The sequence below is a fragment of the Pleurodeles waltl genome, chromosome 10 (assembly GCF_031143425.1).
Source record: "Pleurodeles waltl isolate 20211129_DDA chromosome 10, aPleWal1.hap1.20221129, whole genome shotgun sequence".
NCBI classification, from domain to species: Eukaryota; Metazoa; Chordata; class Amphibia; order Caudata; family Salamandridae; genus Pleurodeles; species Pleurodeles waltl.
In genome coordinates this window covers 112346750-112359577 of record NC_090449.1, presented here as the reverse complement: position 1 = coordinate 112359577, position 12828 = coordinate 112346750, and the positions used below count along the sequence as shown (strand labels likewise).

Here is a 12828-nt window from a genome sequence, read left to right as displayed (position 1 = left end):
GGAAGTAGAGGCAAAACGTTAGGGGAGACCATGCCAATGATGCCAAGTCTAACAATGATGAAGGATGGCCTTAACAAGGATGCATGATCCTCTATTTCTATTTAACCTGCCTCTTCCAGGGCATGAAGGAATATGGGAGATTATGTGGGCTTTGGCCAGAGCTGCCTACTTTGGAACTGGGAAACCAGGTTCTAGTCTCTGCATTGGTTCAGAATCCTGTGATTCAGGGCAAGTCGCTTAATCTCCCTGTGACTAAAATATATATGAATGTAACTGATGCTAATATAAAGCAGTCCAGTGTCTATGGGTCCAACTCACGCTATACACAACACAAACTTTGAGACCTCTCGTGGATGGAGCCTGTCTCAAATATACACATCTGTTCAGGGCCAGCTCTAGGGCGGTGCAGCCGGTACCACCGCACTGGATGATGACTTCAGGTGAGGGTGGGGCCGTGTTTCGTAGCTATATTATGGTTTAAAAATCACATGCTGCAGCGTTCATTGCCTCCGAAATATTCAGGCAACAATAAATATGTCCGGGTAACGCTGGTGATTAATTTTCTGCCTGGAGAGAGGTGGAGTTTTCTCTAGTGGACATTTTACGGTAGCACAGTGGGTTAATATGCCTGCTGCGAAGAACATGTACCATGCAGATCACAAAGTGCATATAATCCAAATAGCTTAGTGGGTTACTACTTTTGTCAGAGAGGTCCTTTTGTTACTTGCAGTTTATGAGTTAAAATCCTAATATAGAACAGTGAGCTATTAACTGTCAAAGAACTGCATGCATACAGCACGATATAACATTATAATTTTTTCCCCAGTCTTTAATTATCCTAATGTTGCAAAAAGGGTTAACTTGCATAGAAATAAATTGTTACTATTAAAGAGAGCACCCAACCATGGTGTTACATTTTGAAGTCTGAGTTTGTGCTTCTCCAGGCTGAGCACTCTTAAGCTATACAGCCTACCAGTATGGATGACATGTGACTCCTACACCTTGTAGTCCTCCGTCTTATGTAACATTTTCTTATACACGGATTTACACACATATGATTGATTGCCTCTGTGTAACATGTGTGTAATGTGCTCTGACACCCTACACTGTTATGAGTGGCGCTATAAACTAATCAAAAAAATAAAAGCATCTGAGAGAGAGTGGTTATGGAGGCTTGAGGGGTACTATTCAAGGTTGGTAGGGAAGGAATACGTGGCGGGGGTGGTCATTTGGGGCGCCAACAAACATTGTAGCCCAGAGCGCCACCAGTGCTAAGGCCGTCCCCGCATCTGTTTTATTCACGTGCGGGCCTACAGTGGAGTGTAATAGTTTGCAATAAGCTTTACCCAGAGACAGGCATCTCTGTAATAGATTATTGGGAGCGTCGCCTTCACTGTGTCACTTCCTGTTATAGGGCGCTGCGCTGCAATCCCTCAAGCATCAGTGATAAAGATCACCCTGGCTGCTGTGTCTCTGTGGAATTTTGACAAGGCGCTGCTTTTGAAACGGTTGCTGAATGGATGTGGCGGCCTGGCACTATAGGCGCCCTTTCGGGATTCCCGAGCACAGAAATATATCATTCGGTGTGAGGGAGCTCGCCCTGATTTCTGATGAGCCTTCCTCTGGCGCCACCTGCTGGTCATCCACGTCTGGAACAGTATTCTGAAACTGACGGCTGTCAACAGAGTTTAAATATTCAACAGAAAGTTCATGCATATTGTCTTTCTTTTATATCGCAGATGCACTTTACTTATAAGGACAACGCGCTCATGTTTTTTTTTTGTCAAAACGTGTTTTATATGCATTTATCACTGCACGGTTAACAAACAGCTTACCTACAAGTCGCATGCAGCTCAAATAACATTTACTGGAATAAGTATTCTGTACACATGAAAGTGGGTTTAGAAGACTTAGCGGCATACTTAAGAAAAGTGGTGCTGCAGCCACTGCACTGTTACGTTTCTAGCACCCCTTAGCGCCCCCCTACCGCCACAATGTGTGTGCCGTATTCAATGTGTGGCGCCCCATGGCAAGAGTTATGGCCAATAATGTCAACATTTTTGATGCGCTTGATGTACTCTGCAGAACTAGCTCCAAAAATGTTGGCGCTAGTCCTGCAAAGTACATAGGGGCAGATCTCAGAGCCACTTGCGCCACTTTAGCACCTCCTTAGTGTCATTTTTTGACTCTAAGGCTTTGCTAAGGTTGCCTTTTCCCCATGCCATATTTGCAAAGTGGCGCAATGCATTAATTGCGCCACTTTGTAACCCCTTGAGCCACAGTATGCCTGCGCCAGGCATAATGTGTGCAAGTGGGGCGGTCCCATATTAAGACACCCAAAAAAATGGCACAGTGAAGTTTTAAAGATTTCTCTACACCATTTTGTCTGTCATTTTTAACGTCTGCTGAGAGCAAGCATTAAAATGACGCACCCATTTAAATCAATGGGCCTCCTTGCACTTTGCTATACAAGTGTCATGATTTTTTACGCTAGTGTAGGAAAGCACCACAATAGCGTCAAAAATGGTGACGCTATTGTTCTAACTACCACCATGGTGCGCTGTATCTTAAATATGGTGCACACATGGTGGTGTTAGGGGGGCCCAAGAAAAGTGTTGTTGCATTGGATGCAGAGCCACTTTTCTTAAATTCGACCCCTAGAGGCCCATTTTAATAAATGGTGCGTCTCCTTTTAATGCCTGCTCAGAGCAGGTGTTAAAAAATGCCACTAAAAATGGCGCAGTGGAATCTCTTTGATTCCAGTGCGCCATTTGAGAGCTCCCCCTAACAGGGAACGCCCCGTTTGCATACTTTATGTATGGTGCATGCGTAATGAGGCACAAAGGGTTGGAAAGTGGCGCAATGCGTACATTGCACCACTTTGTTAAGATAGCATGTCAATTTCTGAAGCCTAACGTCACATTCGCGTAAAAAAATGCTTATATGGAGCAAGGAGGCGCTAGGCTCTATTAAACGTGAGTCGAACACTATAAAGCATTAAAATAACTAAATTATTTTAAACTACTGCATTGACCAAGTAACTCTTATAAATATGGCACACGTGTTGAAGTTAAATTCTGCCGGGTTGTCTGTGTTATGGTGTCAGAATAGCACCCACTTCTCGTTTCTAGGTGCTGAAATATTCATTTCACAAGACCACGCCGTTTACAAGAGCACTTGCGTGTTTTCACCGGGTGTTCCTGTGAGAATCCGAGGCTCGCGTGAATATCCATGTGTTCCCTATAATTAGGCGCAGGCCCGGGGTCTACTTTGTATGGCGCGGACAGTCTTCATATTGTCGACAGCACCGTGTGCACTTTTCTGGGTTATAAATATCATTTTGACAAGCCAGCAAACCCAGGGCAGCTATGGTTTCCACGGGGGTCTCCGGTGGCAAGGGGGCTTCTGTATATGGCGCTGCGTCTTGCTCGGAGGGTATAAAAGCCGAGTCTCCGCCGAAGAGGGTCACAGCCTCAGCAATCTTCCTTCCTTCGCTTCAGCAGCACATCCCATCACCCAAGGTGAGTTGTCTCCAGAGCCCTGAAATCTTCGGAGCCAAGCGAGCGGGACTAGCTTACCAGATATCATTCGGACGCTGGCCCGAGCAGCCGCGAGAGGGCCCCGGGGGAGATACTGGACTCCGGAAACAATTGGGTTCCGAGGGCAGGAAATAATAGGTGCCAGAAATATCGAGCTTCGGAAATAATGGGCACAGGAAATTAGGAGGTGCGGGCGTGGGCATGGGTCAAAGACGAGTTCGAAATTATTTTTAAGTGGAAACCAAAAACAGCCTTGGAAACTGTTTACTGACAGATCCATGTTGCAACCAGGTCCAATGTTCTGCCTTGGCATTCGGGCCAGGGGGTTCCTGGAGGGCGTTTTGGTTCTGCCAGATTCAAATTGTAATACTATTTATACAGCGCTTACTAAACTTGGCAAGGCGTTGAAGCGCTGAGTAGTACGTAACTCGGGAACACAAAAAGACATGACTGGGCACATAAGCAACAAAGCTGGTTAGCATTGGAAACTCCAACCTTCCTGTTCCCCGGCCTGGGTTTTGGTTGCGTTGCATTAATGTTGAGCTACACAGAGGTGCTGGCCGCCCCTGCTGGCCCAAGGATGCCAACAGGGCAGCACGTGTCCTTTCCGATGACAAAGTGTTAACCTCAATCTTTCTTTCCCTCCTTAGCTCTAAAATGTCTTTCTCCGGCATCCTGAACGAGGCTGACATCACCGCTGCTCTGGCCAGCTGCCAAGGTAAGGCCGAGTTCACAAGCGCCCCCTGGTGGCAGAGGCATCTCTCTGCCCAACAGTGCTCTTACCTGTGATCGTACTGACAATCTCACCACCTTCCCTTAACGTCCTCATCTGCCCATCGCAACGTGTGCGCCTCAGTCACTTCCTCCACCGCAGAGCGCTACAGTTCTTTCAGCTGTCTTTCCTTGACCTCTAGCCTTTGCACTCTCGCGGTCATTTTGTTTTATCGCCCAGACTCAGCCTACCTTTCTCTTACTCTGCGCTACATTATCCCTGAGCCAAGCCTCTAAGTGAGCCGGGTCCCTTGGCTCTCAGACCTGGTAGAAATTAAAAAACGACTTTGAAACGGGTCCCTCTGGGGCCTTGTATTCATGTTCTTATTTTACAGGCAAAAATAGTGATCGATTTCTGAACAACCCGAGTCTTTCCCTCAGTGCCTGTCAGTGGCTCAAAAGGGTGTTCAGGTTAGAATACATGCTCATTCAATCCCTGGCCTCTCTGCAGAGCACACAGAGCAATGCTCATGCAAACGTGATGAGGTTGTGCGGCTGGGTGGCACGCTATGCGAACTATAGTTTGCATGTTTAAGCCACGCCCCTTGGAGGGACCCTCCACTTTTGTCATCCCAATTAAAGTGCTGACCTCAGCCCTTTTCCGACTTCTAATATCTCTCTTCCTCTCTCCTGCGCTCCCTCTGAGTCTTTCATTCTTCCCACCCACCCACTCTCCCATGGCCTGACCATCTACCTTCAAGCGCGCCCCACACCGTGTTTCCTTCTACCAGAACCCCCACCCGGTCGTACCCACAATCCCCATTTCTATATATTCTTATATAACCATCCACCTCCACCTCTCCCAGAAAGTCCATAACAATCTCCATTCATTCTTTTTCTTTCCCAGGCTCTCCCTCAGAACCCCTCTCCCAGCCTTTCTATCGACAACTCCTATTTGCAGTGTTATATCGCGAGAACTCAGCCCAGGGGCATTTCGGTGCTTTACATGAGCACCGGTTACATTATTGTATTACACAAGGTCGGGTTCATGGGTTTTTTAGGCAGGGGCGAATCACACGGCACCTTTCCTTCTGTCTCACAGAAAAGTTACTTCCTCTCCAAGACTCTCATATATAATCTCTCTCTGAATGTGTCTCTTGGGTGCGTTCCTAATGGCCCTCCTGCTCCTTCTAGAGCTCCTCGTGCCCTGCGTAGGCCTCCTCGGTGTCTCTGCAGCACATCCACCCTCCATGGCTCTCAGAGGAGTGCCCCCCTCCACATCTCTCCCAAGACTGCCCTTTCCCCGACTCTCTCTGAGTACCACCTCCCCAGGCACCCCAATACTATCCGCGTGCCTTTCCCGGAATCATAGCCCCTCTAAGCCGTGCACTGCCAGTCTCACTTTTGAGTTCTACCACTCTCTCTGACGTCATCGGTTCTGCCACCCTCCCTGGCTCTCTCAGCCATTCTGCTCTTCCTCCACCTTTTCTGTTTTTGTTGACTCTCTCGTTCTCTCTCCTATCTCTGTCGCTGTCTCCCCTTCTCTCTAGCTCTCCTCCCTCGCTTCCCCCTCTCTCTCGCTTTTTCTCTCTCGCTCACTCTACCCTCTCTCTCGCTTTTTCTCTCTCGCTCTCTCACTCGCACTCTCTTTCGCTCTCTGCCCCTCTCGCGCTCTCTCTCTTTCTCTAACTCATACTTTAGTCTCCATCACTCCGCAGGCATCTTTCTCTGTCCAGCATCTCTAAGACTGAAAGAGGAATTGAAATCCTAGATGTGACGCAGACAGGGGCAGAGAAAGGGAAATGCAAAAAGATGTCGGGATTAGTAGAAAACACACACACTGAAGGATGTGCAGAGTCGAATAATCTTTGGTTCACTCCAAGTCTGCATCTGTCAGTCACCGTCATCCATCTTGTTTTATTTCTCCCTCTAAATTCCTGTTGTTTTCCTCTGACGACCGCGTCTTCACTTACCCCCGCCCTTTCTTTTTTTGTCCCCCTTCCTTCCATGTCTCGCTGATTTCCAAGTATTTCGCAGCCTTCCTTTCTCTTTCTGCCTCTCAGATTGTTACTTCCGGTGTTTTTCAGCCTCTCTGCTGACATTCTTTTCTTCAGGCCACTCACTCATTGAAACCCTTTTCTCTCCATTCCATTCTGTTTCTGCATTCTCCAGTCCCTCTCTCCCCACTATCCCAAACACTTTCCTCCCCAGTCCCCCACCCCTCCAACCTCTGCTGCCCGGTGAAGCCTCTTGTTACTAGAGCCTGGAGTGGGTGGTGATGTTTGTAACATCTTCTGTCTATTGCTTCTGCCCCAGCTGCTGATTCCTTCGACTACAAGACCTTCTTCTGCCAGACCGGCCTGAAGAGCAAGTCCCACGACCAGGTGAAGAAGGTCTTCGAGATCATTGACCAGGACAGGAGCGGATTCGTTGAGGAGGATGAACTCAAGTGAGTGTGGGCCAATCGCATACTAAGAGGCTATAGAGGTCATAAACTGGTGGGATGGGGGGTGTTGGGGGTCATGCATTTTAACAGAGAGGCCGAGGAAAACTAACAACAGATGAATGCGCTTGGGACAGAAGGAATATGGAGGGAGCGAACTAAAATGAAAGGCGGCCAGATAAGGGCGAAAAAGGAAACTATGTAATTAAAATGCACTAGAAGGAAACTGACTTTGTACGGAAAAAAAAAACTAGTAAGAAAGGAAACAAACAAAGGGTAAAATGTCAGAAAAAGGTTTAAAACATAGAATAAGAAAACAAACAAGAAAAGCTGTAAAAAACAGAGATGAATAGCATCGAGGTAAACCACAGTGGACCTTAGCCACAATAGCAAAATATCATGTAATAAACTAAGAGTGAATGAAAGTGAGAAGCCCATGCTCATCTGCTAAACGCACAGCAGCTCGGTGGTAATTCTTTTCTTAAATATTCATATTGTTTTAGTCCACTCTCCTCCCTACAACACTCAGCAGGATTGTCAGCTCTCTGCACAATTGTTACGCCCTTTTAAGTTTCGAAAAGAAAGGGATGGGCTATGTCAATTGTGCACTTATCTGCTATAACAGGGTTTTACGCAGAGCATCTTGGATGTCAGAGGGCAATATTTCAACTACTCCACCGTATGAATATTCCATGCACTCTTGCTTTCTGGATTTCAAATGTTCAGAAAGCTTCCAAGACTTGTAGAATGAAGAAACAAGTTCAGGAGGGTGATTGGCACCTGTAATCACGTCCATTCTCTCTATAAATAATTTGCTGTATGAAACATTTAGATGCGGTCACCTGACCACCAAGGGACACCAGTAGTGATGTAAGGGGTCGTACAAACCCTGCACTGCTATTGGTTGGATGGTCTCCTCAGTCACACCCTTTATTTGCATGATAAGTCCCCTACCATGAATGCAGATGCCATTGGGCTGAATCCAGCTGGCATCCACAATGCCCACAACAAGTATTGATAAACTTACACGTGATGGATCTGAAAGAGTAACGCGCTGGTTATAGTGAAAGCAAACTTGGTGCAGCCCTCGTTGAGACTGAACTCAGTAACCATTATTGCTTCAATTCACATATTTCTTAAAATATATAATTTGGGATTATACTGCTGAACTTCGACACCCACAGTATCGTGACACACTAATACCAAGGACAGAATATTGAGGGACGAAACATCGAAGGGTAAATACTTTTAGGGAAGTATAGATTGACTACTCCTAACCCTACATCGATGTACCTTGGAGTCATTTGTACCTCGTGGGTACATATATGTGGGGTTAGGTATAGAAAATCTAGACTTACTTACCCGTCGATATTTCATTTGCGGTGGTCTGTCCACAATATTTCGTCCCATCAGTATTGTTGATTCGAAATTCGAAGGACACAACTCATTTTAGCACTGCCTTCCCCCCTTGAATATTAGCTGCAGCCCCCCTAGATGTACAGCCCACGTATCACAGAGAAATAAGGATAGCCGGCAAGAAAGTTTTCCTTTCAGCATCTTCCCCTAGTCAAAAGGTGGACCGGTCTGTGAGGAAATAAGGAGTGAGGGCCCGGAAATGACAGGCTCCTTGGAAGCCCATCAACCACCCAATACTTTAGCATGTCAGGAACCCTCCTCACTCCCTTTATGCTAAACCCAGTTCATCCTAGGGGTCAGCTAGTGAGGTGTGAGACCTGAGTTACCCTAGGCCTGCGATCCAGCTCTCCTTTTAACATCTTTCCTTTCATTATTGTCCCCACCAGGCTCTTCCTGCAGAACTTCTGCACCAGTGCAAGAGCCCTGACTGATGCCGAGACCAAGAGCTTTTTGGCAGCTGGTGACTCTGATGGTGATGGCAAGATCGGAGTTGATGGTAAGTGCCAGAAGCAAATTACTTATAGAGGTTTACTGTGAAAACTGACTTTATTACATTTAGAAACTGTTCACAAGTTGATAATTTCAATGCAATGTCTTAAGTAAAAACTCTTACTAGCAGTGTACTATGAGAGTCTATCAAAGATGGCTAGAAGCCCATCCATTATGGAATGTGAGATAACTTATCACCATGAAGGGAATTTTCCACCCCCTGTGCCCCAAAGGACATTAGAAATGTAATGACCCATTGCTCTGTAAACGGAGATGGTAGGGCATCTCTACTGCTGGATGACGGAAAGACCTTGAACTGTACACGTTCACTCAGCCACCTCTCTCTCCACTCTCTTCCCACTATATATATATGGGTGTGTATCCTCATAGTCAATTTTTCTGTTAAGAGCCAGCCCAGAAGCAATGCAGGGGAAATATCTGGCAGAAGTTAAGGATGGAGGTCCATGCTCTGGAGCAAAGGTCACTACCAGGTCCACACATGCCTCTCCATCTCTTTTCAGTGCTAGTCTCTTGGCTTTTCAGTAATGGTTACTGGCATAGCAGTGTCAAGTTGGGTCATGGTAGAGGCCATGAGCAAGTTGTTAAAACCCTAAAGTGAGCACCTGGGCTCCATCCTCTCTTCATCCCCCTGTTGTTCCCTCCCTGGTAGTCTCTTTTTGTTGAAGGGCAACTGAGCATGGATGCAGGGATGAGGGAATAGCGGAGACTAGGGTGGATGTTATAAAAGACTAGAGTGTAATGCATGGTACCTCAAACCCCCTTCTTCCACTTCCAGTATCGGTATAGTTTTGCTCTAAGAGCTCTCTGAAGAGGCAAAGAGGGGGAAAGACTAGATAGTGACCTGAAAATGGCCGCCGAGGCTCAGACATCTGAGATGCGGCACATTAACCCGTTTCCCATTTCTCTTTCGCTGTGCAATTGCTGGCACTCGAAGGACATGAAAGAGCACAATGGAGGTCAATAACTGGATGTGGGTTCAAGCAAAAGAGGGTAGTTTATTCCTGGTCTTGTAACCCCCTAGTGCCTCTCCTCCTCCTGTATTTTAGAATCACCTAATAGGTAGTGTCACTGGGCATCTTAGAGAATGGGAGTTGGACTGGTGCAGAAGACAAAAAAACACTTGATCCCACCTGCTAACTCCCTCAAGATCCAAGCTAAACCCCTTACTCTGGCTCTTCTGCTCCATGTCTCCCATGCTCTCCTTCTTAGAACATGGACCACCCCTCCATCTCACCTCCCCTCTTTGTAGCTGTGCAGTACCTTGCCTACCTTGTCCAGATATATGGCAACCTCAGATCAAGAAGCATATACACAGTGGCTGGGATGCACCCTTTTCCTTAAAAAATGTTTCTAGACTGAGGGCTGGTGATGTGGCACTGACACTATGCTGCCACCGAGAGTACCATCAACTAGGGCACAACACAGCCCCATTGCCAGGAACTGGGTGGCACCATGTCACTTCCCATAGGACTCAAAAAATCCCTGCACCAGCCCTGCACTAACTTTGAAAAATATAATCAGATTTCACAAAACTCAAAGGGCCCAAACTTGACATCAAATGAAGACTCAACCATAGCATGAAAACATCCTGCTTCTTTGTCATGTGCCAGGAGTGCTGACCTTGTACACTCCTGTGCTGGGGCCATAGACGCGTGAGTCGGACTCCTGATTGGCCTAGTTCTGTATCTTGGTACTCCGAGTAAATAAATACCACTCCTGCAACAAATGAGAATTAGCAGCTTTCAGCCATTTTGTTAATTTGATTTGTCAAAATAGATAACACACAGAGCTTGGAGAAAAATTTAAACAAAACTATAAACCAATGAGTTATTTTGTTTTCTGAACAAGTTGCCAGTTTTTTGCACATTTGAGCCAGTGGCTGGAACTTGAGTTTTTTTTTTTTTAATTCCCTAATGCTTGAGGAATTTTCAACATCCTCACCTCACCCCACAACATACAACATGATTTAACATTACAATAGATCACCAAAGTCCACACATAGAAAAAACATTGTGTGAGTTTTTCGCAGAAGCAGAAAACCACCGAAGTAATGCATTTTGTGGCACCTTTCCCAACGTGCGAGTAATAAAAAAATTCCCAGGACAAATCGCACATGTAAACGTCAAGTGCCTTATCCGTAGGAAATATGTGTAGGTTTCCAAATTTGGGATAAAACAAAGGCTGTGCTGGACAACCTTCTTACAGCTTTTTGTAGACAAATATTGCAACTTTCTGTGTGTTCATTGCAAGCATGCGCATACAGTATTTAACTGACTTCTGGCAAGATAGAATTGTAGATTTTAACACACCAATCCTTGTGTTCTTTTCACAGAGTTCCAGGCTCTTGTCAAGTGCTAAGCGCTCCATGGAAATGACCAGACCGCTTGTGCTGTCCCCGACCCTTTCCTGCTGAAAACCAACTATTTATTTATACATTTTGTACAGTGAACTGCCAATGACACCTTCTAACTTGTGGGAATAGTGCTTTTCCACTCAGGGATGACCTGCGGACTGTTACTGTTTACAATGGAATAGAGGACTTTGTATCTGGGGACCGATGCAGAACCCATCCCGACAATAAACAAGTCTGTTTTGAATTCCCTGTTTGCGTGTGATACTTCTGAAACCGGACTCGGATCCTAGAGAATAACAGAATTGTTTGTCCCTTTAGTCAGGGTCACTGGAATTATGTTGCAAGGGAGGACCAAATGATGCGTCAGATGTGATTGATCTATGCAGCCAGAAAAGAAAAATTATGCGGCATAAGGCAGCACAATTTGTGGCAGTATTACTTGATTTATTTTGCCTTTGTACACATGTTAACGCTATCTGGGCGAACATAGCACATCATAAGTATCTATTTAATGGGTGAATAGGGCGGTCAGCAACTGCAAGGTGACCAGTTAACCTGTGCAAAGGGTCCTACACCGAGCAGCCACACACTTGGCAGCATTTTTGGGTTCATTTTACACATTCGACACAGAAACATTTTTTTTGTTAAAATCTCCAAATTACACAGCACATGAACAGAATGGCAAATGCGGCAAATTCATAAATATGCAGAAAACGCCAGAGCCACACAATTGCACAATTACTCCGGGCCGGGCTTTCGTGAAACAGCTCTGGGTTTGAGTGCAGCCTCTAATAGAAAAATACAGCTCAACAACTCTTGCATGTAATTTTGAAACAAAAGGGATGCAAAGCAGAAGCGCTCTGGTCCAATGATACGGGTTTTTTCTTAAATAGAGGAGCAGTCCCACTAGGATTTTTTGTTCCCCACAGAAGTTAGAAATAGGAAATAGCTATAAAAAGGTTGACCCAAAGGATTTATTAGCTAACAGTGTAGGTTGGGGTCCAAATTCAGCAAGCCCAGGCAACCTCTTCATATCATTCATACGATGCTCACATTCACATTCATTTGACCACATCCCACAAAGACCTCGATTCGAGTTTTGAGCATTTCTTAGCAGGTAAGGATCAAGGGTTCCAACATTAAAGTCCATCAAATTGCCCACTTTCCACAAACAGAGCCAACTCCTTTACCTTTTTACCAAGCTTGTTTCCGCCACTTCCTCCAGCCAATTGAAAAACGATGTCCACCCACCTAGAATAGAACATGTTAGCATGCCAGATCTATCAGCACTTATTTTTGATAGCTTATTTACTTAAATGTCCAAACCACTGAATGAATCTGTATTCATATCCTTCACAGTAAGCTGTACCTGAGAACTACTGACACAACATGGTTGATCTTGACCCTTCAAGACCTGAGGAAAGGCTGTGGGTTCTGTATTATAATAATTCATAGAAAGTAATACTTTCAGCTCCTATCAGTAGGTTTCCAACTGAAACACAGCACTGAAATGGGAAGAACTTGATGACCATGCCCATCCTTCCAAAAATTCCTGCTCTTCGACAAAGTGTCACACACACAGACTGAAAGTATGCAGAAGGGGGCTGACACCAGAGGACCACTGTTTAGCCACCTGAAAACATTCTGAATTAATAATGGGCCAAAGCTGACCAGGTCTTTTCTTCTCAAACCATGCCGCCATCCCATAAAGGAGGAATGTATGTCGGAACGACGCCTGCCGGAACAATGAATGCCTGAACAACGAGGTCGGAACAACGACCTCGTTTTTACCACTAATGCCTTTACCACGAATGCCTTAACAACGATTTTTCGTTGTAAAGGCATTCCTGGTAAAG

At 45.7% G+C, this 12828-nt stretch overlaps 1 protein-coding gene across 1 annotated transcript; it reads left to right on the top strand.

Moving 5' to 3' along the window:
• The first annotated feature begins 3386 nt into the window (after positions 1-3386).
• LOC138261191 (parvalbumin beta-like) lies at positions 3387-11216 on the top strand. The gene is made up of 5 exons (XM_069209925.1): positions 3387-3521; positions 4190-4257; positions 6567-6699; positions 8496-8605; positions 10952-11216. Exons 2-5 carry the CDS (start codon positions 4197-4199, stop codon positions 10975-10977), a joined length of 330 nt encoding a protein of 109 aa, XP_069066026.1. The 5' UTR covers positions 3387-3521; positions 4190-4196; the 3' UTR covers positions 10978-11216.
• The last annotated feature ends 1612 nt before the right edge of the window (positions 11217-12828 follow it).

What these genes read in the sequence shown, in the direction of transcription:
- LOC138261191 (XM_069209925.1), top strand. Translation starts at nt 4,197, where the DNA reads ATGTCTTTCTCCGGCATCCTGAACGAGGCTGACATCACCGCTGCTCTG. An exon ending in TGCTCTGGCCAGCTGCCAAG is followed by an intron (nt 4,258 to 6,566) that starts GTAAGGCCGAGT and finishes CTTCTGCCCCAG; the next exon opens with CTGCTGATTCCTTCGACTAC. An exon ending in GTTGAGGAGGATGAACTCAA is followed by an intron (nt 6,700 to 8,495) that starts GTGAGTGTGGGC and finishes TGTCCCCACCAG; the next exon opens with GCTCTTCCTGCAGAACTTCT.